Genomic DNA, 23591 nt, shown 5'->3' with positions numbered 1-23591 from the left:
TCCGCCTCCGGCTGGGTCGATGATAAGAATAGGTACCCAAGACACGTACTTGTCGCATTCAAATCCACCGCAACTCTCCTCTCCTTCGGTTTGATACGGCAATATATGCTCCGACTGGTGATTGACAAATCACGAGGCGCACTATTGCAGTGTGCCTGACGCTCGCAATAGCAGCCGCGGCTCTATAGAGTAATCATCACAGCAAAGTCAAGAAAAACTAAGCCCTTGATCCCAGCGCTAAATAAACAAAATACCGAGGTCGACAATACCAGCGATTTACAATTTCTGACACACACCACGCAAAGTGAGAATCACATATTCACTCGAAAGTTATTGCTAACACTAACCCGGTATTCGCGTTAGAATTTCTCGTCGATGGAACCAACTTCCCGCAAGTCCCATTCGACATTGGCGAGTCCTATGCCGGTCTCGTTGAAAACACTCCGCATGTTAACAGCAGTCTATTCTTCTGGTTCTTTCCCTCGGAGAATCCAGCGTCTCAAAATGAAATCACCATTTGGCTGAATGGAGGCCCCGGTTGCAGCTCCCTCGATGGTCTCATACAGGAAAATGGGCCGTTTCTATGGCAGTCAGGGACTTACCAGCCCGTGTGAAACCCTTACTCATGGAACAACTTGACCAACATTGTCTACATCGATCAGCCAGCAGGTACCGGCTACTCGCCCGGCCCGCCGTCAGTGAATAACGAAATCGATGTGTCCAATCAATTCAATGACTTCTGGCGCCGTTTCATTGACACTTTTGACATGCAGGGTTATAAGGTATACCTCACTGGCGAAAGTTACGTTGGCCAATATATTCCGTATATCGAGGAGGGTTTCATCAATCAGAATGAAATAACCTACTTCAACTTGAAGGGAATTCAGATCAACGATCCGTCAATCAACGAAGATGCTGCAAGGATATACTGTATGTGGGTAATCTTATCAAAGCAGATGTTTCTTCTTCTACTCGCTATTCTAATGACATATGCCACCAGCTTCTGCTGTCGCCGCGCTAGACCATTTTCCCAGCGTCTTCTCCTTAAACGACAGTTTTACTAAACACATCCACGCCACCGGCAATAAATGTGGCTACACCGACTTTCTCAACAAAGCCCTCACTTATCCACCCCCAAGTAATTTGCCAACCGTTATCGATGCATATCGCCACCCAGATTGCCTTGTTTGGGATGAAATCGTCGAGGCCGCCACACTCATCAATCCATGCTTCAACATCTACCATCTCACTGATTTCTGTCCCTATTTATGGGATGAAATTGGCTTCCCTTCGCTTGGTGACGGTCCCAATAACTATTTCAATCAAAGTGACGTTCAGCAGGCTCTACATGTTCCGCCAACTAACTATGACGTGTGTGATGAAAGCAATATCCTTCCTTTTGGAGACTCATCCGTGCCCAGTGCATTGGGTCCACTACCGAAGGTCACTGAAGCCACGAATAACGTGATAATCTGGAATGGTTGGTATGACTACTTGTTGTTCATGAACGGCACCCTTGCCACTATCCAGAACATGACTTGGAATGGAGCACAGGGTTTCCAGAAACCTCCCATCGAAGATTTGTTTGTTCCGTATACAGCTGGCAGTTCCGTGGACCCCGTTATCTGGGATGGAGGAGCAGGGATATTGGGCAAGGCGCATACAGAGCGTGGTTTGACATTCACTTCTGTGTATGGATCTGGACACGGTATGTAGTCTTTTTTCCCTTCTCTCTTCTGTGCTATGTTCACTAATTAATCTTCTCTTTTTCAACAGAGATTCCACAATGTCCCCGGCGCTGCGTACCGTCAATTGGAATTTCTGCTTGGTCGTATCAATAATCTAACGCAGATAGGGCCATTTACGACTCTGGAATGAAACCGATATTGAAGTTGAGCACCCGTTAGCATTTGGTCATTATAATTGCTGTCTTTTCACAAGATCTTTGCAATAGTTACACTATTAGATTTCTGTTGTTTTGGCTCCAGTCAAAAAGGGGTGCTTGGCATAATCAATGATTTTAGCATTCACCACCAGCTTCGATGTTGAAGCCATGGCATGTCACACAGATACCTAAATGTCTGCCTCCCACCCCGCATCAAGTCCCTGATTCAGTTGTTGAATAATGCCATTTCTGCCATAACTGTCTGTACTGCTGCTGCTATTGCTAGTACTAGCAGCACCGTTTACCAACACCGTGAGACTCTTCACCTGCACACCTGAATCATACCCGAAGGAGCCATTGACCACCAAATGTCCATTCTCATAACTGAATTCGATGTTACTAAACTGTTGTGGGTCAAGTGTTATCCCATCGTCGAGGTACAGACTGCCCGAGGCTTTCCCATTGGCGTCCGGGGCAATAAGTAACTCGAAATCGTGTGTACGCAGCTCAGCAGTGGTGTTGGCACTTTTGGCGTCTGAGCGTAGAGGAAGGATGGTTCCTCCCCGTATGTGTGCCGGAATGTCAGTATATGTAACATTGTCAAGTGTGAGCATGTCGGAGCTGTCGGTGGTCGTGACACTTTCGCCGGTCCAGAAATCGTAGAAGATGTCCTCGGGAGGTAGGTAAAGCGTTACGCTCAATGAGTCTTCGACAGTTACAGGTGACACGAGAACTGATGGGCCGAAGAAAAACTGGTAACTGATATTCAGAGTTTTAGGGTCATTCGGATACTCAAAGAATAAGGGCATGATGGTCTTTGGTGAACCGTCAACAGTTTGCTGGTAAAACGCCGTATAGAAATAATCCAATAGTGAGAAGCGCGCCGTTATTGCCTTCTGAGCTGCTGCCGTGACCAAGGGCCAGCGATAGAACTCTTGAGAGTTGGCAGAAATGTCTGCATGATTACGGTAGAACGGGTACCAGGCGCCCAGCATGGCCCATCGGGCGCAAAGCGTCTCGGTAGTATTATCGTTAAAACCACATACATCAGCTCCCACCATTGGGATTTGGAAAATCGAGGCGAATTCCATGTTCTGCACAATTGAAAGCAGGTAATGTGCCCACGTTGAGGCATTATCTCCAGTCCAGTGACCGGAGTTTCTCCCATCCCCGGAAAAAGTGCTTCGTGAGATGATGAATGGGCGTTGCTTTGGCCGACGCTCTAGGAGACCCTCTCTAGACATTGCAATCATAGCAGATGCGTACAGATTATGTGTGTCATATTGCACATAGCCACCATATTCTTGAAGTTCGGGCCAGATGGTACCAACGCTCAGCGGACCAACACCATTATCAATAGCATAGGGTGGATTGTCAAAGTTTCGCCCCGGCAACCCAGTCATATTACCTGTTGCCGATGGTGAATTATCTCTCTTCACTTTTACCTTTTGGGAGTTTGGGGATGAAGTAGCCGTGGGAGGCTGGAAGTCAGCCGGGAATCCGGGGATAGGAGGCCATGTTGTGCGAACTGGTGGCGGAGCTGGAGGATCATCCTCCTCGATGGCTATTTCAACGGGGTTTGTACATGGATATCCACAGAAATTAGCTGGCTACTGAAATTGTTAGTTTCAACGGCTCTCAATCAATAGCTTTCAAAGTATATGGTATATACCTCGTTCATATCAATCCACATGCCATCGACGTCTATTCCTGACTCGTCATTGAAGAATGAACCAATCTGTCCACTCCAAAATGATTGCGCATTTGGATGAAACCAATCGATATACGAAACGGCTCCCGGCCACATCGTCGCTACGAAGTATGTGCCATTGTCATATTTGAGCAGAGCCCCCGAGTCCACTGCGGTGTCGTATGACTTGCTGTCGTTCAATGATATTGGTGGATCTACCATGACAATGTACTGCTGCCCGTGGTCGTGAAGGTAAGTAACTAACTCTTGCATCATATCTAACGGAAACCGTTCTGGGTCAAGAGTCCACGTTCGTCGAAGGTTCATGTAGTCGATATCGGTCCACATGGTTTCTAGTGGAATACTCGCCTGGGAGTAGTTGTACACAACGTCGGCCACCCACATAACATCTCTGTAACCGTATTTGCATTGATGAAAGCCGTAGGTCCAATAGGACTGCTGAGTGGGCTAGATTATTGACGTAGTCAGTCTCTTGAACGGAACAGTGTATGCAATATTGGATATAAATAGATGTTTAAGCGAAAGAGAAAGTGCCTACCGTGCCAACAACACCTGCATATTGACGTGCAACGTCGGCCGGCGCAGGTCCAGATAGAAAATAGAAGTCAAGCACACCGCCAATGATGTTATACTCTAGATACTGGCCAGCCTCCTTCGTCCGGTTGATTTTTATATCCATGCCATTGCTGTTCGACAAGAATACACCATGAGCCTGGCCATTCCGCATTTCAAGATAAATCGGATGACTGCTGTAGAGGTTTGTATATTGAGGTAGAAACGCCTGACCAGCATTCCAAAGAGTCCGCGTATAGTCTACTGTCTCCAGTCTAAATGGATCTGAGTTTTCACCCAGTCCATAGAGGTTTGGGTCCTCAGGAAGTGAGGTGCGAAGCCGTACATATTGACTCTCAAAAATCAGATTTGAGCCAGATGTGTTGAACAGAGTCTCCTTGCTAGAGCTGCGCTGGATTGCAAATGAAAATGGACTTTCCGTGTACGAAAATATTAAATCTGAATCTCGAGATGAGCCTTGTGCACCGGTGGGAGGATCTAGTATAGATTTTGGAATTTGGTAGACTTCTTCTTGGGCATCGTAAATCTTGACGTGCAAACGGGAATCTGATATCTCGTAAGCACGTGCATACCGATGAATGCTTTTATAAGTATAAAGGCAACAAAACATGTGTTCATGCACGGAAAGGGCAAAGGTCTACTAAAGCCTACCTGTCTGATATTCCACCAACAATTTGAGATCATCAATGTCCTGTCCGTAGGCATTGCATGCATCCCCAGCAAGGGACAAATCTGCCGTCAGTGAAGCATCCGTCTGGACTATATTTCTCAGAGTATAGCCTGGACAACTATTAGTTGATACAGCTGTGGCTGTGATGCCTAGAATAGGCAATAAAACAATTGACATGCGCATCATCGCGACATGCGTGGATGTCAACCTCGGAAGTTTTTAAAGACACGGGGTGGAAGGCCAGTATGAACATAGAATGCTATTGGAAGTAAACACAAAAATGAACAAATACGACGATCACTCGCATTCCTTCTCTACTGCAGGCAACCGTTACCCTAATATACCATGCAGTATGCACCTCGGTTGGAATACTTTAATGCAAGGGATGAGGGGAAGCAGAATTTCCCTGGCATACCCATTAGAGCGAAAGTCTCGTGAACACCGGCAAATTTTCACCTAATCATTGATAGACACTAACATATTGTTAACAAAAAATCATATAAATAAGAGGACTCAGGGGTCTCATGACATACGTGCAGCATGTCCGCATGATACAAGACACAAGACAATAGGCTGAAAAGGAGGATCTGACTGTTAGACTCACGACACCCATTGATGGCTTATTTGCGATTCAGAATCAATAATTTTCTTGTGGTTGCAGTGCTAGCCAGCGTGCGATGAAAGTGGGTAGCAAAAACAAGAGGAGTCACGGTTAGCCCTAACACTCGAGTTGCTTACCATCTGGGGTAATTGTACCCAACCCACATTTTTATGAAGGCTTATAATTAGTTAAATATCAACACTGGCTATCCTGCCTACTTCTTCAACTTTCTTGCTCTAGTTACTAATTATTGCGGTGGCACATTCATCGCTTCAGAAGAGAACAGTCAATTTCCAAGGTTATGCCAAATTCTGGATGAAACCATGGTACAAGCATATACATTTTGTCCCCATGTTGAGAAGAATTGAAAGAGGGGGATGCTGATCTTATGACGAAACATATCATTTCTGTGGTTATTACTATTCGCAAGCGAGCATCAGGCGGGTACAGCGGAGAACAAGTAAGTAGTCTCTTGGCCAGCGCGGGGAATCGAGGAGGAACTGTGTGTCGATCTTGTCTTCGTGTGACCTGAAAGGTTACAACGCTGCATCCCTGTTTCTCTGGCTGGTATTTTCCCCGCTGTCGACATTTCGCTCTAGTTCCAATACCTTCGGGTTTGCACCTGGAAAACTAGGGAGTAGTTACTACTAGCAATGTGATGCTCTGGCAGTGCCCAGAATTTTGTTTTCGTTTTTCGTGATATTCTCGAACTAGTCGAGTTTGGAAGAAAGAAAAGAAAGATGACGTTTCTTTTAGGCCAGTTCAGCAATGGGCCGGTCTCCTTTAATTTCCAAAAGAAGTTTCGGTGAGAATATCATGTTGTGGATATCTAGAGGAGTACGTCCTTTGTATAACTACCTACAGCTTTGATTCGTTATGTAGCATAAACTAATGAATTTCCATGAATAAGACCCTGCCATGTTTGCATCCTACCGCCACAACATCGCCATGACAAGCAATACTCGTTGGTGAATATTCTTGGGGGAACCATAGAGCATTTTCTTGGTCCCAGATCGAATCTTTATCCTCTCTTGGAGAGTTTGGCATTGAGGGAATGTCATAGCTTAGAAAGAACGCATTCCATACTAGGAGTGCTCCTCTTTTCTCTTGAAAACAAAATCCACGGGCTGGATGGTGAAGATTTGTCTTTTGAATTTTTTTTCCGTTCATTGGGTTCCAGATTATGATTTCCCCGGCATTTGAGATAGATACTAGTACCTGGTTGTCGTAAGAGTATCTCACATCTTCAACAGGGCCATCGTGACCTTTTAAGGTCCACAGTGGCTTGCCAGATTCTAAGTCCCAAATCCTGACTGTCTTGTCGATGGAACCCGTTGCCAACATCTGATCATCGCGAGAAATTGCTTCTGTTAGAACAGCGTCGGTATGGTCTTCCAAAACCCGTAATTGCATTCCCGTGTCTGGATCCCATACTCTCACTGTGTCGTCCCAAGAAGTAGATACTAATAAATTGTTGGGAGAATATATAACGGCTGAGATGGTATTAGTATGACCTTCCAGGATACGTAGCTGTATACCCGTACATGTATCCCATATTCGGATCGTATTATCGCATGAACTAGATACCAAGAAGTCATTATGCCGAGAGAATGTCACCGTTGAGACAATGTCACTATGTCCTTCCAAGGCATGTAATTGTTGGCCCGTTCTCAACTCCCATATTCTGATCATTCGATCCCATGAACAGGATGCCAGCAAGTCACTGTTGCCAGAATATGTCACCGCTGTGACAATGCCAGTGTGGCCTTCCAAGCTCCACAGCTTTTTGCCTGTTTTTGGATCCCATATATCGATTATTTTATCATATGCCACTGACGCAAGGTAATTTCCATCCGGAGAAAATGTGATTTGTTTCACATCTTCATGCCCTTCTGCCCATGCTCCCATTTCTCTATTTCCAGCTGGGTCCCATACCCTAATGTCGCCATCATATGATGCTGATGCTAAGTATTCACCATCTGGTGCCAAAGAAACTGCTCTGACTCTCCGGGAATGCGATCCCAGTATTTGGAGACTGTCCCCTTCGGCAGGGTTCCAAAGTCTGACTGTTCCATCATCTGATCCTGTTGCTAACAAATGATGGCCTTGACAGAATGAAACTGAGTTAACTCGTTCTGTATGGTCTTTGAATATATACCGCTCTTTTCCAGTTACATTATTCCATACCCTGACCGTGGTATCTGCTGAAGCTGTTGCTAGCATTTGCCCATTATAAGAGAATGAAACAGCTGTCACGGGGCCAGTATGGCCAGTAAACTCTCTTATAATCTTACCTTCCCTTGGATCCCAGATTCTAGCAGTTCCATCATATGAACTGGAAGCTAGGAGCATACCATCATTTGAATAAGCAACGGATGTGACCTCGCCGGTGTGTCCATCAAGTTTGGATATTTCTTGTCCCATAGACCAATCCCAAAGGCGGATAGTTGAGTCATTCGAAGCTGATACCAGCACTTTATCATCGTTGGAGAAAACAAGAGCATTAATCCAGTCAGCATGACATTTCAAGCTTACTATTTCTGTCTGCTTTTCCATCGTGCCATCCACCATCAACGGCAGATCCCATAACTTAACTGTTCCATCTTCGGACGCTGAGGCTAACAGTCTCCCATCATGAGAGAATGCGACTGCTCTAGCTTTGCTTTGAAGGAGAATAGTTTGCAAACACCTTCCTGTCAAGGGATTCCAAAGTTTTAAGGTGTCGTCTTCAGAAGCTGACGCCAGTAGTTTGCCATCATGGGAGAATGAGATTGCTTTCACCCAGTGCCAATGGCCAACTAGCCGGGCTATCTCAGTGCTCCACAAAGGTGGCATTTGCGGCCATTTACTAATCCATTTTGGAGCGTCCTTTTCGAATACACTCTTCACGACACTGGATTCTGGAGCAAAGATGACCGCAGACGCGTATGCCTGAAGTGGTGCAGTCTCGATGATGCCGTGACTCTTCATGGCAAACCAGGCCGCATCGTCAAGGAAGAGCGCCAAATTAGAACCCTTCGCCGGCTAAAAGAGGAATAAATGCATGTGAGAAGAAACCGGCAAGTAAGTATAATTGAGTTCACCTACTTCAACAAGGCCCTGCAGCATCTTAATCACAGGACGGCATTCAAATATTATTTTCATCAAGCTTAGTGCTTCGAGCCAGTGGAGAAAGTGCTTAAGAAGGAATTTGTGAACATCTTTTTCGTCTTGCATGGTTATTCCGCTATTCTTTAGGTGATGGACCCAATAACGACACGCATATCGGACTGAACATAAAGGATCTGGATTTGGCGTCTGAATATCAGTGGAAAGAACTCCTATATTTGAAAGTTGATATATATTTCTCCGTAAGGTAGTGTCCAATTTTGTCAAGCAGCGCTGAAATATTCGCAAATGGCCCGAATCTTGATCAATGCCATGTATCTCCTCGAAGTGGTCTTTCAGGTGTTCCTTTGCAGATTGATGAATCATATACACGGTTTTATCGCGAATCGTTAGAAAAGAACCGCACAAGTCCACTGCCTGTCTTGCATCCTTCTCGGTTGGCAGGCTTGCCAGAACTGCGAGCTCAGATAAAGACAGATTTTGGTATGCAAGCGTGGTCGCAGCAAGAACATTTTTGCAGTCTTCTGAATCCACCTTGAGCTTGAATGAATTGATTCTCTCAAGCAGATACTTGTATAGCTCTGCCAACTTGTCTGGCACACTGTCGAGAATTTCGGACCAGGCACGAACCCGGGAAATCATCAATTCTTTGCATACTAACCAGACCCATAAGAAAGTATTGCCAGACCTTTCTCGCAATCTATCCGACACCATTTTCAAATCTTCTTCTTCGTGTCCTTTCTCACGAAGCTGCTGGATTTTGTGATCAATGAAAGCGCTAATGGGCCCTTCAAGATCTCGGTTGTCAAGGCTAAGCATACTGTTGAGGTACCTACCGGCGCTATTCATATCCATCTGAATTTCTGGAAGAGGACGGGTTGATATAATCCATTTAACTCTTGCTTTTGTCTTTGGTGAAGATAGCACAGTGTTGAGGAATCGAATCAACGATGGTCGGTCCGCCTGGTCACATTCATCCAGAGCATCAAGGACGAGAATTATGGGTTCCAATTCTCTGTCCTCTAGCGCACTCTTCAAAATCCCCGACAACTTTTCAAATGCAACCGCGCCTGTGAATGTTTTCTTTCCTGCGGTCTTGTAAGCCTCTCTCACGTGCGAAATGAGATGCGGTTGTTGCACAAGTAGTAGCCATAGCAGACTTCTCAAAACCCCCAATCCACTATTTAACTCGCCGCTTGATCCCTGACAGAAAAAGTAAGATATATTTGGAGCATCTGAATTTGATAGGCGCTCTTTTGTGAGTTCTTGGATGATACCAACGAGCAGCATAGTTTTCCCCATCCCTGCTTGTCCAGTAATCCACAGTAGATTAGGTGCATCCCGATCTTCCCAATCAATAAAATTTTTGAATTCAACTGTATCCATTATCCACCTGTATGAATCATCAACAAGATCGTCCTTTCGCGCCTTAATATCTTGAATCTCGTCACGTGGATCGATCCAATGTAAGTCTCGCAGACAATTTCTATCTTCCTTCTCGCGCTCCATGTCTCGCTTAAGCGCAATCTGAGCTTCCTCGAATACAAGCACCCGGTCGAGAACAGATTTGATATGCTGCTTATTGTACTGTTCGCAGTCTTTCCGAACTGCATCCTCTGCATCCTTTAATGCCTGTAAATCGCCACTCCAATCATCAATATCTAAGAAACCGGATAAAAAGACCCAGAGCTGATTCCTGTAGTAATAACAAGTGCTTTTGATTTGATACAGCAGTAATGCTTGGTAAAGACTTGCAATTCGATTCTTAAGCTCCCGACGAGCTCTCTCAAGTGGATGACTGTCATTGATGTTTTCCGGTTCGAGAATGCTTTCTGTGAGGCCTGCATACCAGTCCATTCTTGATACCACCTGGCTCACTCCAGTGTATAGAACTTTATTTGTTCTTGCTGGCTTTGCAAGCACCTAGACACTCAACCCCACAGTTAGATATCCCTTATCATAAGCAAATTGTACACTTGTCTTGAAACACTTACATCCAAGCTTGCAGATACTATTGCCCAAGGAAGTGCAGCTTGCGGAACACTCGACAATCCAGCTCCAATTACGCTTTTGAAGGGTTCCACAAGATCAAAGAACTTCCCGTAGCCTTCTGTCGCTCCCTTGGCTTTTTGGACTTTCTCTAGACCAATTCTTACAATCGATCTTAACTGTTCCTCTCTACTGTATACGTCATGTGCGAGAGTCTTCAAGGCCTCATCATCCAGTTCACTTTGAGTCGCCTGGTTCGTAGCAGCCGGCTGGAGGAAAACCTTCCGTAGTAATATTTCATATGTTTCAACAAACTTTTCACTTTCTTTTTCTCTCTTCAGTGCCTCGTATGCCTCGTTCCAAAGATGATTATGAGTGAATTTAGTCGGAGTGGAATCTGGTTTTGATGGATCGGGGTTTGGGGCTGGAATTGTATCTTCATCGGTGTCTAATCCAGTCGCTTCAAGTCCTAGAAACCAACAAGGCTCAGTCAGCCTCATTAATCTTCTAGATAACTAGCTAAATGCTCACCGCCCAAGAGGGAATGATTGTTGTTGGAAACGGTAAACTCTTGATGATTGGGAATGTTAGCTGGCTTTTGTTGGGTATTGCGTTCGCTGCCATGTTTGCCAGATCCTTCATTATCTTTCTTCAGGTGCGCAAAGATTCTAGTGAATCTATGATGTTCCATGTTAATTTAGCTAACTGTGGTTGAAAATAATGCCATACCACGCAATGCAAACAACGGGCAGATCGATCGATAAGAGTCGAATACGGGACGAGCCGCGCGCCCCACCATAGTTCCCCGCAGTTCCCCGCGGGTCGCACAGGTTTCGACGCCTCAGGCACCCACATGTCGCGTTACTACACATAGTATCTATCATTCACAAACATTCGGCTGCCGGTCAAAGACAAAAGTCTACTTCTTCTGAATGTCTTATATCAATTTTAATAAAAATACGCTATAATCGCCGATAGTTGAGCGACTTGAAGAAGTTCATCGACAATGAAACCTGGGAATGTACCAACGTTGTTCACTAGCTATCGTATTTCGTCTGTATAAGTTTTGATTCAGTCGATTCCATTCTATATCCGAGGTTTGTGTTTTGATTGCTAATAAAATGTATATTGAAATAAAGCATTGCAATAACACCGGTCAGATATATAGACTAAGCCAACGAAAGTACTGCTCAATCAATGGCAAGACCTAGTTGACTATGGCTTTCCCTTCCATACCTTTGCGAGAAAATCTTCAATGAGAGTAAACTCGTAATCTGGGAAAAGCTGGTTCATCTCATCAGATACTTCCCATGCACCTTTTGAACTGCTCAGTAAGATTCCAATGGATACCATCTTGAGAAGGGCCAATCCCTGATCTTCAGAGACTGCTCGATGGACCGCCTGCAGACCCCATGATGTTTTCCAATCTTCCGTTTTCCAGATCTTTTATTTGGACCTTGTCGATGGCAAAAGAGCGTCCTGTATAATATATGTCAGCAAAGTCTTCATTTTACGTAGTCATAAAAGTAGTTTTTTACCTCTAATTCTCCGGCCAATTTCGAGAATCTGTGAAAAGGTGACTCTGTTACCTCTAATACCACCCGTTGTAGGCCAGCTGCCTTCGTAATCAACTGCCCGGGAAACAACCGCAGCAAGGTCCTCAACCGTTGTCAAAGTCATGATGGAATTCTCGTGGCCATCCACTACCATCGCACGCCTATTCTCAAAATCGAAGACGGTTTGCAGTGCATGCCCATATACGCGCGCCCCACCTGCGATTCTCTCCGCCGCGGCGGAGATATCTCCACGGCTGAAAGTAACAACCAACTCTTCAGTCATTTCTATACTTCTTTGTTGTCCATAAAATTTACTGATAATTCCACTTTGGTCTAACAGGAAGCCGGGAGAAAAAGCACGGACACTGTGATGCCAGACGCATACTCATGCAGCAACTCTACCGCAACGGAAGAGGCGTCGGCTGTGCCCAAACGGCGCAAGGTTCGCAAAGGTACCCAAAGTTGCTGGGAATGCAAGCGGCGCAAGATCCGATGCACTTTTGCGACGCCTACAGAGACAATTTGCGATGGATGTCGGAGTCGGCGCACAAAATGCATCAGCCAAAAGTTTCATGATGAGGCAGCCCAAGCCACTAGAAAGGTGGATAGGCTTAGCCGTATGGAATCTCTGGTTGAAGAATTGGTCAACCGAAGTAGTGTCCATACGCCGGGCTTGCTGCACCAAGTTCGACCGGATCAAAATGAGAACATACAGTCAGGAGAAGCCGTCGGTCCATGTGACACCGATTACGAGCCTCCTCCTTCGACAATACCTGGTCGTATTCCCGACATAAATAGCCTACTAACCAGCAATTTTGATGACATATCCAGTGCCCTCCTATGTGTGTGGCCTAGGCAGAATGACCTCGATCTAATATTGAGTCTCCCCATCGATATTTCAATATTATTTCACGGCATAGTGTGCCAGCCATATTCTTTTTTTTTTTTTTTTTCTCCAGGGAAATTCCATCTCCGCGAAGCATGCTCCAGCTGCCTCCAAAAGGATCACATCCAACTCTCATAGCACGAAGGCTACTGCTGCTAAGCTCTTTTCTGCAAGGTATTCCTTCATGCTCTGCCAGCGACCTCCTTGGTCAGAGTTTGGACTACCGCGCTATGATGTCTCGCGTTTTCGATACTGCTACTAGGCTCGTGACAAGCGATGATGATCTTGTCCACTCACTCGAGGGCATCGAGTGCATTATGATCGAGAGCATGTACTTCAACAATGCTGGGAATCTGCGTCGCGCCTGGCTAGCAAACCGTAGGGCTATGGTGATAGCACAGATGATGAGGCTTCATACAGGCACCAGCTCGCCGGTGATTCTCGAGAACGAAACACGGAATCGTATTGATCCTGATTGCATGTGGTTCCGCTTAGTTCTGTCAGATCGTTATCTGTCATTAATGCTAGGCCTTCCACAAGGTTCATTCGAAAACGTCTTTGCTAGTCCAGAGGCAATAGACTGCTGCATGGCTGTGGAGCGCCTGGAACGTATGGTGGCCGTTGCTGCCGGTCTCATTATCCAGCGCAACGGTACTGAACGGACTGACCTTGCAGCAACGTACAAAATTGACAAGATGCTGCAGGAAGCTGCAGCTTCTATGCCGTCACAGTGGTGGTTGATGGCCCCTGATCTTACTGCATGCTCCGGAAACCATGCAAAGGCATTGGAGGAATCGATACGCCTCATGAATCAATTCGCATATCATCACCTTCTGGTCCAGTTACATCTGCCGTACATGATGCTCCCATCGTCTCTTCACCCAAGTTACGATTACACTAAGATGACTGCCGCGAACGCTAGTCGCACAATCATTGCACAATTCGTTTCTTTTCGTAACTTCGGTTTAGCTACTGCGTATTGCCGTGGTATCGACTTCGTTGCCTTTATTGCAAGCACAACTTTGTGTCTCGCGCATATTCAGGCTCGCCACCAGCACGAATCAGAAGAAAACGAACGATTCACTGGCTTTCAATCAATCCAACATCAACGGGTGAGCGATCGCGCACTACTCGAACAGACACTCGAGATCATGGAAAAAATGGCGCAAAGTCGTGATGTCGTTGCACAGAAGATCTCAAACATCATTCGTCCACTCCTCGCTATTGAGAATAATTCCTTCAGGGGTGACTGTTACCATATATGCGCTTCTGCAGGGGCCTCTAGACATGATTCTCAATGTCTCGGAAATACGAGTGAAGCTTTCCGTGTGCTCTGTATACAAATCCCGTACTTCGGGACAATTCAAGTCGAAAGTCGTCCTAAACTTCCTAACACTTCCAATTCGGACCACATACTCTCTGATGAACAGCCTTTGGATTCTGTATCATCAGTAATTGATACCAACTTTATTGTTCTTCGTGACCCATTAGTCTCTTCACTCAATTGAGATGAAGAGGAATTAGCCAACCCAGCTGGCTATGAAATCAGCATTACCCAGCCAGTGACTTCCGACTGGCAACGCACACCTTCATGTTTCAACCTGCCAGACTCGCTTAATATATCCGGGACGGGGAATTCAGACCGAGGTACATCTTCTCTCGATGCCAACACAGCGCAAGAAAGCTATCTCCTTGTGCCCGGGCTATCGGCAGATGTAGATGATTTGACATTGCAAGGCGTCGATATGGCTTTATACAGTAGCCTTACTCAAGGCTCGGGAAATTCAACTGTATTATCGTGAACTCGTATAGGTTGAATTTTTGTCTTAGCCCATGGGCCTGATGATGAATTTCAATAAACCATACCTATACTAAGGTAACCAGTAAAATGTATCCTTCACCAGCTGAGCTATATCTAATCAGGTTGGGAAACAATCCTACGCCGTATTTCAAACTTCATTTCTTCGTCACATCAATTTTCTATCTTCCACTAAAGCTCCATAATATAGCACGTAGGGGTCCAGACCAGACACTCAGAATACAGTAGTTTGAACTAGAGACATGAGTACGGGAAAGTAACTATACTTGTGTAACTAGTGTCACCTTCCCTATATCTATTTCTCTAGCACCCTGTAAATAAATCTCTCGTTCACGGTATGAATACGGTCCTCGAAGTCTTGTTCCCTAACCTAGTCGCCTCAAAGTCAGTCCATAAATCACATTGGGGTCATAGCAATCAAGGTAGATACCAAATATTGTCCCGTAACATTTCCCTCGTCATCTTTGACCAGTGACGAAATGACTCCGGTGTGTCTGTAGGGATCTAGAATGGCGTTCATTTGTTTAGTCTCGGGTACACTCAAAAAGATGACGCATCAAAATCTATGGCAAGGTGCGTACTATCAATAGGACTGTACTCGACCCATTGGCCAGGCTTGTATTTTGCCATGATTCTGTCAACAAAACAACGAAAGGTCAAGTCAGAAGATCTTTTGCAGTATGTTGAGGATGAACATTAGTACTACATGTTTAAATTCATTTTCATCATATACTCGTGTTTTGAAATGATTGAGGGCTGATGTCATGGTGGCATGGGATGAATCGCCACTCTTCACATAAGGTTAGGGTTAGGAAGTTTTTACAGTGTTTTTCCTTGATTCGCAGGCAGTACTAATTACGTTGATTAAAACAAAAATAAACTACGGAAGGCCTTTTCTATCAAGGTACACGCCCTTGCCAGGCGTTCACCACTCCATCCCCCTTAAAGAACCTCATAACGCAAGGACCGAGCTGGTATTGCCTTATTACGATACCATAGAAAATCAATATTATTATGTACTAAGCACCTCAAAAAGGGCAATTTCACGGATATCACACCCTGTCAAATCTGTAGGCTACTGATTGCAGATTAATTCTTAGGGCTACGTCAAACTCCCTGGAGAAGCCCGCATTCCAAAAAAAAAAAGAAGGGCACGCCTTACCAAGGGCAGCGAAGGCATGAAGCCACATATACTTTTATTTTCTTTCTCTCAAGAAGAGGAGGGAAGAAAAGTTTACGGTCTGCAACAGCTTGACTTCCGAGAGGTTTTGATTATAGTCAAAAATGAAGCTCTACACCGTTCTTCTCGCGGCCCTTACTTTCTACACGACAGCTATTCATGCCAGCACGACAGCATCAACTTCTACAATTTCCTCTTCCAAGACAATAAACAACACAGAAGGACCCATCAGCGGCAATGACAACAACATCTTTGAGGACGACAACCCCTTTCAACCCTCTCTCGACGCCATCTCTCTCGAATGGAAGCAAATCTGCGACATGGGCTGCCAACCGGGCACATGGCCCAGCGACAGCAGATACATATCCGAATACGTAGTTCCCGAACTAATCTCGATCCAATACAAGCCCACGTGCAGCGCAAAATTGGCGCATCAGACATACCTGCGCGAGATATTTGAGTGCAGCGGTCGGCGCGATTTGTGTCTGGATATGGACAAGAACACGATGAAATGCCGCGACAAAGCGATGCGCAAGGTTACCTCGGCGTTAAAGCATTTGGGTGAGAATGGGATGGATTGCGGGAAGGATGGAGCGTGGCAGGAGGAATTTTATGAGTCGGTGTTGGAATTTATGCGGTATTTCAGGTCGAGTGTTTGTCGTGGTGTTGCTGGGGGCGAGATGATGAGGGATTGCAAGTTGATGGTGAGTTAATCTTTTATTTTTCCTTTTCTTCATGTTCTAATGCTCAGAATGTAGGGCAATTGTGTGTCGCTGATTCAGGACTCTTGAGGCTATATTCAATGATTTCAAATGCAGCTTCATGTATCTATCTATCTACCCATTCGGGCGTAGTATGGCCAGTCAAGATGTGCATCTTGATTTTCATATGAACCATACTACAAGTGTTTTTATTTCAGATGATATCATTGAATTTGACCTCACGTGTAAACATTCGTTAATCATCGCCAGTGCATAACGTCCAGTTGTATACAGTACAGGTATGATGAGGATGAAGGGCAGACTCCATGCAACAAGAAAAGATCAAATAGGTCATCAGCAAAGGATAGAAGAAGAAAAAAAGAATACAAGAAAGAAACAACACGATGACCATTTCTCAGAAGAAATACCCAGTCATCGATGATGAAAGTCAAAAAAAGAAAAAGGGAAATCAAAGAAAAATAACATTCCACAACGCCGCAGATTTCCCAATCCCATAATCAAACCGTTTGCGCGCAAGCCAAATCCAAAAGACGGGAAAAAAGAATAAATCCAGGCAAGTGCGCCTGCTGAACAATACAGAGAGAAACCAAGTATTTCGTGTTTTGGTGCTTCTCTCAAGACTCTCAAGATATCTATAGATTAGCAAAGAGAATAGAAGAGCCAATACCCCGAATGCATATTAAAGCGGCAATGGCATATATAGGGTCCATATTCATAGCTCGTGAATCAAACAACCAGTGCAGCTGTTTACTTCACTCTAGTCGGAGATGAAGTCCCAATGCTACCCACTCGGCCACTGATTTTACGGACACCTTTAGCATCGCTTTTGCTATCTGTGACGCGGCGCGGGCTTGCGCGCACTTTTCCCACGGCAATAGGACTCCTACTGCTTGTTGGCGTTTTCTGCGTCACGACCGCTGACTCGACCCAGTTTTCCCGGTCTTCGTGAACTTCATAACTGGTAGTGACCGTGGTAGAATAGCTGATCGATCGTGCCTTGGGCGAAGCACTCGGTGATCGGGATGCCCGTTTGGCAAGCATGCGCATCTGGATTTCTTCTTCACTTTCGCTTTGCTCAGTGCCTGCTCGCTGAGTCCGCTTGGGGGACGACCGATCCTTCTCGGATTCACTATTGACTGCCAGCGTTCCGGATACGTTGCGGGCATACGGGTGATGGCGTGAGTCCTTACGATGGGACTTGCGCGGCTGACCGGGCGTCGGTGCAGGCAGATTTTCATCGTTGTGGTAGTTGGCAGCTTCATTGTTATCAATCTCGCCGAGCGCCGCCCGCCGTGAATTGCCGCCGTTCGGGGGAGTGACTGTCTGTCCGTTACTCGATCGTTGCTTGGTGACTTGTCGACCAGGGGTAACCGGTGCCGCCAACGCCAAGCGCTCTCGCATGGTATCTTCAAACCACCACTCACGGAAAGCACCTTGGTTGAGATGCAACCAGTGCTGCTGGGGTCCCACGACCATGCCAGGACGCATGAATCTCATATAGGCGATAATCTCATTTGCAGTAAATCCATGTCGGTAGATCAGATAGGCACCAATCAGGCAACCGGTGCGTCCTAATCCTGCCTTGCAATGAACCGCGATGTTCTTCTTCTGCACTGTGATCATGTCATGTGCCATCTTGATGAATCGTCGAACCAATGGCAACGGAGGGCATGTGCCGTCCTCGAAAATCATATCAATATGGTTGATCCCAAGTGCGGTGAAGTAAGACGGACAGTAAAGCTCCGAGTTTAGCCGCACTATCAGTCCGACGTTTCTTGATGAGAAATGTGAAAGCACGTTTTTAAACGAGACCGGCAGTTTCGACGCTTGGACTTGCGAGAGAGTTGAAGGCAAAGCTGCGTATTCGGGGGTGTTGGCAGGAATTGGCGCCACTGGTTGATGTTGGGGGGAAGCGAATGCAATAAAATGTGGTGTTACCCAGTTGAAATCGCCCATATCTACGCGTTCGTACCTCTCGTATCTGTCACACTGTCAGTATGCCAAACGGGATCCATGTCTTGAGAAAAGCAAGGCTTACTCCTCGAGACTAAAGTCTTTCAATGCACACAGAGCCTCTTCCTTGGCTTTCCACACGCCATACACAACATCTTGAATGTTGAGAATAAAGTCCGCTTGGCTGTATCCCGCATCTCGGAAAGGCATGTATGGGGGATCCGCCTGAGCGATGGGGGCCAGTGCCAGGTGTGGCGGCCATGACTGAATCAAAACCATGTAGCATGCGACCAAGCACGCGGCATTCGCGCGACTTCGGCCGTCTGGTTTGCTATAGAAAACAACAGCTCTGTCGGTATTGGCGGGATCGCCGAGGATCTCGTGGAAATGCACGGCAAATCTATATAGGTGGCCGATATGGAGGGGGCCAAAATCGGCATGGAATGCGTTGTACAGCAGAGTATCGTCCACAGTAAAGTACACGGGTAGCTTCCGTTTCGGTGCCCTCACGGGACTCTGTGAAGCCTTGGAACGCTTTGATGGCGATGACGACTGTTGGGAAGGGAACGGAGGGGGGCCATAGGGATCTGGCGCGGAGGAGTACGAGGCGAGATAAAGACGGTCTGTGAAAGTCGCAGGATGAGTGTCTGCATATTCTAGGAGGGAAAGAGAGAGAGAGAGAGAGCGGAAACAAGCAGCTTCATACCCTGAATGTACTCGATCACCTGCCCGTGAGCAGTGGCAGCGTGCGACGGCATGATGAGAGCGTCTCTGGAAATCTCAAGCACAGCTCGTTCTGGTCCTTTGGTTATACTTGGCGAGCCGGTAGATAGGTTTGGAGGTAAGCGAGAAGCAAACTACCGCACTTGCATGACCCGGGCAGGTACCGCTTGGCTTCACGTGCAATCGAGGATAAGGATAGATGACTTGAGAGTAGGCGATGCAACAGATGAATCTTGCTGGGGGAAGAAGCGAGAAGGAGATGAGAGGAGAGGAAGTGAGCGGGAATGAGCGAGGATAATAATTGTTGAGGATGAGGTTGTTAAGTATTGCAAGTCTCATAAATATCAAATCATAATATGAAGCGGCCGCCCACCGCTGCGCCGCCGCTGATTGGCTGCGGTGTTGTGATGGCCCCGATGCGGCTTAGCGCGTGTCTGTTGACAGGGCAACGGCGGCTGCCTCAGGCTGCCCGCCAACCGCGTCCTGTGAGCAGTCATTTGCCACAGAATGCGTGGTTGTTGGAGGCATGTAAACATGTTCTATCACTAAGTACGTGTCAGATGATCCAGGACAGAGCGATACAGCCTGCTGTTAAGCCACCATCTAGGAAGTAGTAAGGTGGAAGGATATATATAGGTATCGACATTTCTATATATATATATATATACATCCCGGATAGAGGTAAGAATGTGAGAAACCCAATGATACCTCAGGCCTTCAGCACTACGTAGGCATAATACGTTCAATCTGTCTATATATACGTACTACCTAACTAATAGTAGTGAATACTAAATAGGAAATACCCAGTGAGGAAACATTTCTGGCGAATGACGACACTCCCGCCTGCCCCGCACCGCCAGCCTTCCAAGCTTGGAAGTCGAGAATTCACCAACTTCAACCATCGACCACGGCACCTCCTCGCCAATACGCAACGCAACATGGCGTCAGGCACTCCGTTAGAGGTGGAATTTCCCTATTCCATGTAAGCTTGGTCGCGCCCTGATTCCAGTTCCAGTCCCCTGTCAGTACTAACGGGCAATTTTTCCCTCTCTCTTCCCAGGGTCATCGGCATCCCTCTCCCCACCAACCGCATCGCTTCCGCTGCCCTTCGAGCCCTGCAAGTCGACAAGGAGCGGTCTCCTTTTGTCCATCGCAGTTTTGCGCTCGTATCGCCCGACTCAGCAGACGACGGAGCTCACGATGAAAGCAAGACCGTGCTCCAGACCACCTACAGAGCGACAACGAACCGCATGCTACGGGTATCTGTGAATAGCTTTTTGGACACCGTCGGCGTTGTTTTGGGAGTCGTGGAGGAACTAGATGTTGACGTTCTTAAGGAAGAATTGGGAAAGTGAACTTTGTCTTTCCCCATGCGTTGGAACTATCGACGAGGCTTGTTCCTAGAAACAAACTTCCTACAAAACGACCTTGACTATTCGGATATGCCGGCAAGATGATTGTGTTTCTCATCGGACAGAGGACTGTATATGGACTGATGAACAAAAGAACCTTGAAGGCCTGGGGAATAGTATATGCATCCTCCTGAGCCAGTTCGGCTTCAAGCGAGCTGTAGGCTCTCCATGAAAACGGTGTCGCGCCGTTGAAATGATATAATGTACATACCATACTACATAACAAGGTTACCAATCAATGAACGGCCTTATACGGCGAGCATATGGCGATTTACATGATGGGAATTACGTAGGTGCTCGTCGATTGACTAATGTTTGCATGATTATACATATACTTGAGAACACCTTCTGACATGTATAAACTACTTCAGGGGCATCTTTAACAAGATCGCGCATAGCAGTTGTATGATTGTCGAAGCCGGCACCATCAGCATGCACCGTCTTCCGGATGATCAAGGGCATATCTTGATTGGCAGTGCTTTGTTTTCACTTCTAACTTCCATCGATAGTTGTCTTCGAACATACTACGCAGCATAGCACCACGATTGCTCTCTTAAATAGAACATGCCGTGCGGCGACGTGCGCGAGATGCGCTTTATTTATATTTTTTACCATTTTTTCCAACGTTGTGTGTTGGCAAGGCAGAGTGGGATGACGGTTTATACGACACCCGTCAGTCGCGTGATGCCGGCATATTTAGGCATACACTTGAGCATGGAGACCACCGGCGGACACAGCAAGGTATAACCTAATTAAATTGATTGCATTGCATTGCACTACAGCATCCAAGATTTTAGTGCACAATGAAATTCCGTTCAGCCTCAAAACTCAGACAAAATCTTGCGCTACTCGCTTAGATATACGCGAAGAGGACGATGCCAACCATTGCTACAGCCGACCACGAAGCCGGAGCAAGCAAGGAACCCATGCTAGACGCAGATGTAGATGTTGGGGGCGATCCAGATGCCGAAGAAGGTACGGCCTCTGTCGGTGCATAGATCGATGGGGTCTGATTATCAATTGTTCCGTTCCAGCAGTAATTCTGGAAACACTGACTGCAAGCCTCTGGAACAGTAGTGTTGGTTCTGTCAAATGAGCGGCTGAGAATGGCACAGCCTACGCAGGTGGTCTAGTTGGAATCTAGGGTGCCATTGGCCTGGGTGACAATGTTATAGCCATTCAAGATCATGTCGTCGCGCGCTGTGGTGTTGTAACTGGTGACATACTCGGAAACGTTCGATATGTAGGTGACTGGATGGTTGGGCAAATATACGATCAAGGGTGCGGGCGTGTCATGTTTGAACTGTTGCAGCCGAAGAAGGTCGGGTGGTTGTTCAGGCCTAGGTTGACAAAGGTGTTTGCGTCCGGAATTGATGGAAAGGATGTATCGTTGGCATATCCGGCAAGAGTACGCTCATAAGTGGCAATCATTGCGGTGCCGTTGGGCCAAATGACATGGGCGTTGGCGCTGGAATCAACAGCAAAGATAATATCGACGTTGCGCTTCCTCTGAATGAGCGGGTTGAGCGGTATGTTTTGTTCGTCCTCGCCACCATCAACTACAGTTAGTCTCGTGTCATGTGCAAATGGTGATGAGTCCTGGTTGTACTGGTAGAAAGGGTTGGGATCGTAGGCTGCAGGACCATTCGTCCTCGAGCTATTCGAGCTGACGGCGCTGAGGTATTGTTGTATATCATTAGAAAGCAATTCTACCATGGCCGAGCCTTCAGAAGTATTACTCGAGAGCAAAGATATGCTATCATTCAAGGTAACCGCGATGTCCCTGCCATTCTCATTGTATATGTCACTCGACGTGCCAGTGATGAAACCAGCGTTATCGAAGCCACGCACGCAGGTCTCATTCTCTGGTACCACGCCATTCACAAACCGAGAGCCCAGGTACTCCAGTGGCGCGAATCCATAGATTGATTCATCAAAAGTCCCGAACTCCCAAGGAGAAATCTCATATACGGGCTGTTTAGGGGTTGGCAATTCATCAGACTGGTTGAAATACTGGCCATCAACAACCACCAGAGGCAAGGGCATAACACCCTCTTGGAAGGCCTGAGTCTTTGCGATAGAGGACCAAGTGAGGTCAACTCCACCGTCACTAGCATTGAAAAAATAGTAGCCTTGCATGCGACCCCTGTAAAGATTAGATAAGAAACTTCATACCCGGCAAGGAAAGGCGTTGAGGGATTACCAAAAATCTGGGCTACTAGTCACAAAACCAGCGGCCCTTTTCATTTTGACTTGGGCTGTGATGTCACCCCAGTACTGTACAGGATCCATAGTACCTGGGCCTACGAAAATGGACTCGGAGGAAAAGTTCCAGAAGTTAGCTTGCAACTCAGCAACCGACGTAAAGTTGTTAACAAAGATCGAGCCCAGCGCCCAGGAACCTCCGCTGAGGGCGGCAACATAAGTGGCCGACTGCAGACCACCCATCTGGCCTTTACCAGTTGCACCATCCGTGCGGTTATCAAAGGCCTTGAGGAGATAGTGTCGACGCGTTCCTGATACTAGGCCGGTTGAATGGGCAGGTAATATTTACTGGAGCATAGCCATTGGGGGCGTCTGGCAGCGCGCGAGGGTTGACAACCACAGCTCTCGACACGCCGTTTGCCGCTGGACTGGCAATTGTCGCTGGACCTGGATCATTAGTGTCTGACTTATAAAATAAGGAAGACGGGACTCCATGGTGTATCAAGTACTTATAGGACAAGAGGCCTAAAGCAATAGGGCTGAGTAACATAGTAGCTTTCATGATGTACTCAAGAAAGAACGTCGATGAAGTTATGAT

The 23591-nt window shown here is 46.5% G+C and overlaps 8 protein-coding genes across 8 annotated transcripts; 4 read left to right on the top strand and 4 right to left on the bottom strand.

Moving 5' to 3' along the window:
• Positions 1-767: 767 nt before the first annotated feature.
• UA08_02285 (Carboxypeptidase cpdS) lies at positions 768-1841 on the top strand (the record flags this gene model as incomplete). Its single annotated transcript, XM_020264310.1, has 3 exons — positions 768-930; positions 1001-1708; positions 1777-1841. The coding sequence occupies 3 exons, from the start codon at positions 768-770 to the stop codon at positions 1839-1841; spliced, it is 936 nt and encodes a 311-aa protein (XP_020122454.1).
• A 232-nt stretch (positions 1842-2073) lies between these two features.
• Positions 2074-5258, bottom strand: UA08_02284 (putative alpha/beta-glucosidase agdC; the record flags this gene model as incomplete). The annotated part of the gene is made up of 5 exons (XM_020264309.1): positions 2074-3495; positions 3558-4043; positions 4135-4715; positions 4821-4928; positions 5255-5258. The coding sequence occupies 5 exons, from the start codon at positions 5256-5258 to the stop codon at positions 2074-2076; spliced, it is 2601 nt and encodes an 866-aa protein (XP_020122451.1).
• A 1040-nt stretch (positions 5259-6298) lies between these two features.
• UA08_02283 (hypothetical protein) lies at positions 6299-12217 on the bottom strand (the record flags this gene model as incomplete). Its single annotated transcript, XM_020264308.1, has 11 exons — positions 6299-6304; positions 6659-6879; positions 6985-7689; positions 7735-8464; positions 8528-10471; positions 10543-11006; positions 11069-11214; positions 11499-11578; positions 11774-11938; positions 11994-12016; positions 12076-12217. The coding sequence occupies 11 exons, from the start codon at positions 12215-12217 to the stop codon at positions 6299-6301; spliced, it is 4626 nt and encodes a 1541-aa protein (XP_020122452.1).
• A 246-nt stretch (positions 12218-12463) lies between these two features.
• On the top strand, positions 12464-14487 carry UA08_02282 (hypothetical protein; the record flags this gene model as incomplete). The annotated part of the gene is made up of 2 exons (XM_020264307.1): positions 12464-12935; positions 13154-14487. 2 exons carry the CDS (start codon positions 12464-12466, stop codon positions 14485-14487), a joined length of 1806 nt encoding a protein of 601 aa, XP_020122449.1.
• A 1595-nt stretch (positions 14488-16082) lies between these two features.
• Positions 16083-16769, top strand: UA08_02281 (hypothetical protein; the record flags this gene model as incomplete). Its single annotated transcript, XM_020264306.1, has 2 exons — positions 16083-16682; positions 16737-16769. 2 exons carry the CDS (start codon positions 16083-16085, stop codon positions 16767-16769), a joined length of 633 nt encoding a protein of 210 aa, XP_020122450.1.
• A 678-nt stretch (positions 16770-17447) lies between these two features.
• On the bottom strand, positions 17448-19411 carry UA08_02280 (Tyrosine-protein phosphatase cdcA; the record flags this gene model as incomplete). Its single annotated transcript, XM_020264305.1, has 3 exons — positions 17448-18681; positions 18739-19309; positions 19360-19411. The coding sequence occupies 3 exons, from the start codon at positions 19409-19411 to the stop codon at positions 17448-17450; spliced, it is 1857 nt and encodes a 618-aa protein (XP_020122003.1).
• Positions 19412-20203: 792 nt separating this feature from the next.
• On the top strand, positions 20204-20731 carry UA08_02279 (hypothetical protein; the record flags this gene model as incomplete). The annotated part of the gene is made up of 2 exons (XM_020264303.1): positions 20204-20358; positions 20437-20731. The coding sequence occupies 2 exons, from the start codon at positions 20204-20206 to the stop codon at positions 20729-20731; spliced, it is 450 nt and encodes a 149-aa protein (XP_020122002.1).
• A 1186-nt stretch (positions 20732-21917) lies between these two features.
• On the bottom strand, positions 21918-23555 carry UA08_02278 (hypothetical protein; the record flags this gene model as incomplete). Its single annotated transcript, XM_020264302.1, has 4 exons — positions 21918-22039; positions 22093-22934; positions 22992-23278; positions 23343-23555. 4 exons carry the CDS (start codon positions 23553-23555, stop codon positions 21918-21920), a joined length of 1464 nt encoding a protein of 487 aa, XP_020121997.1.
• Between the last annotated feature and the right edge of the window lie 36 nt (positions 23556-23591).

This window comes from Talaromyces atroroseus, assembly GCF_001907595.1.
Source record: "Talaromyces atroroseus strain IBT 11181 chromosome Unknown scaffold_2, whole genome shotgun sequence".
Taxonomy (NCBI): Eukaryota; Fungi; Ascomycota; class Eurotiomycetes; order Eurotiales; family Trichocomaceae; genus Talaromyces; species Talaromyces atroroseus.
Note: the sequence above shows the minus strand (reverse complement) of the source record. Positions and strands in the feature narration are given on the sequence as shown.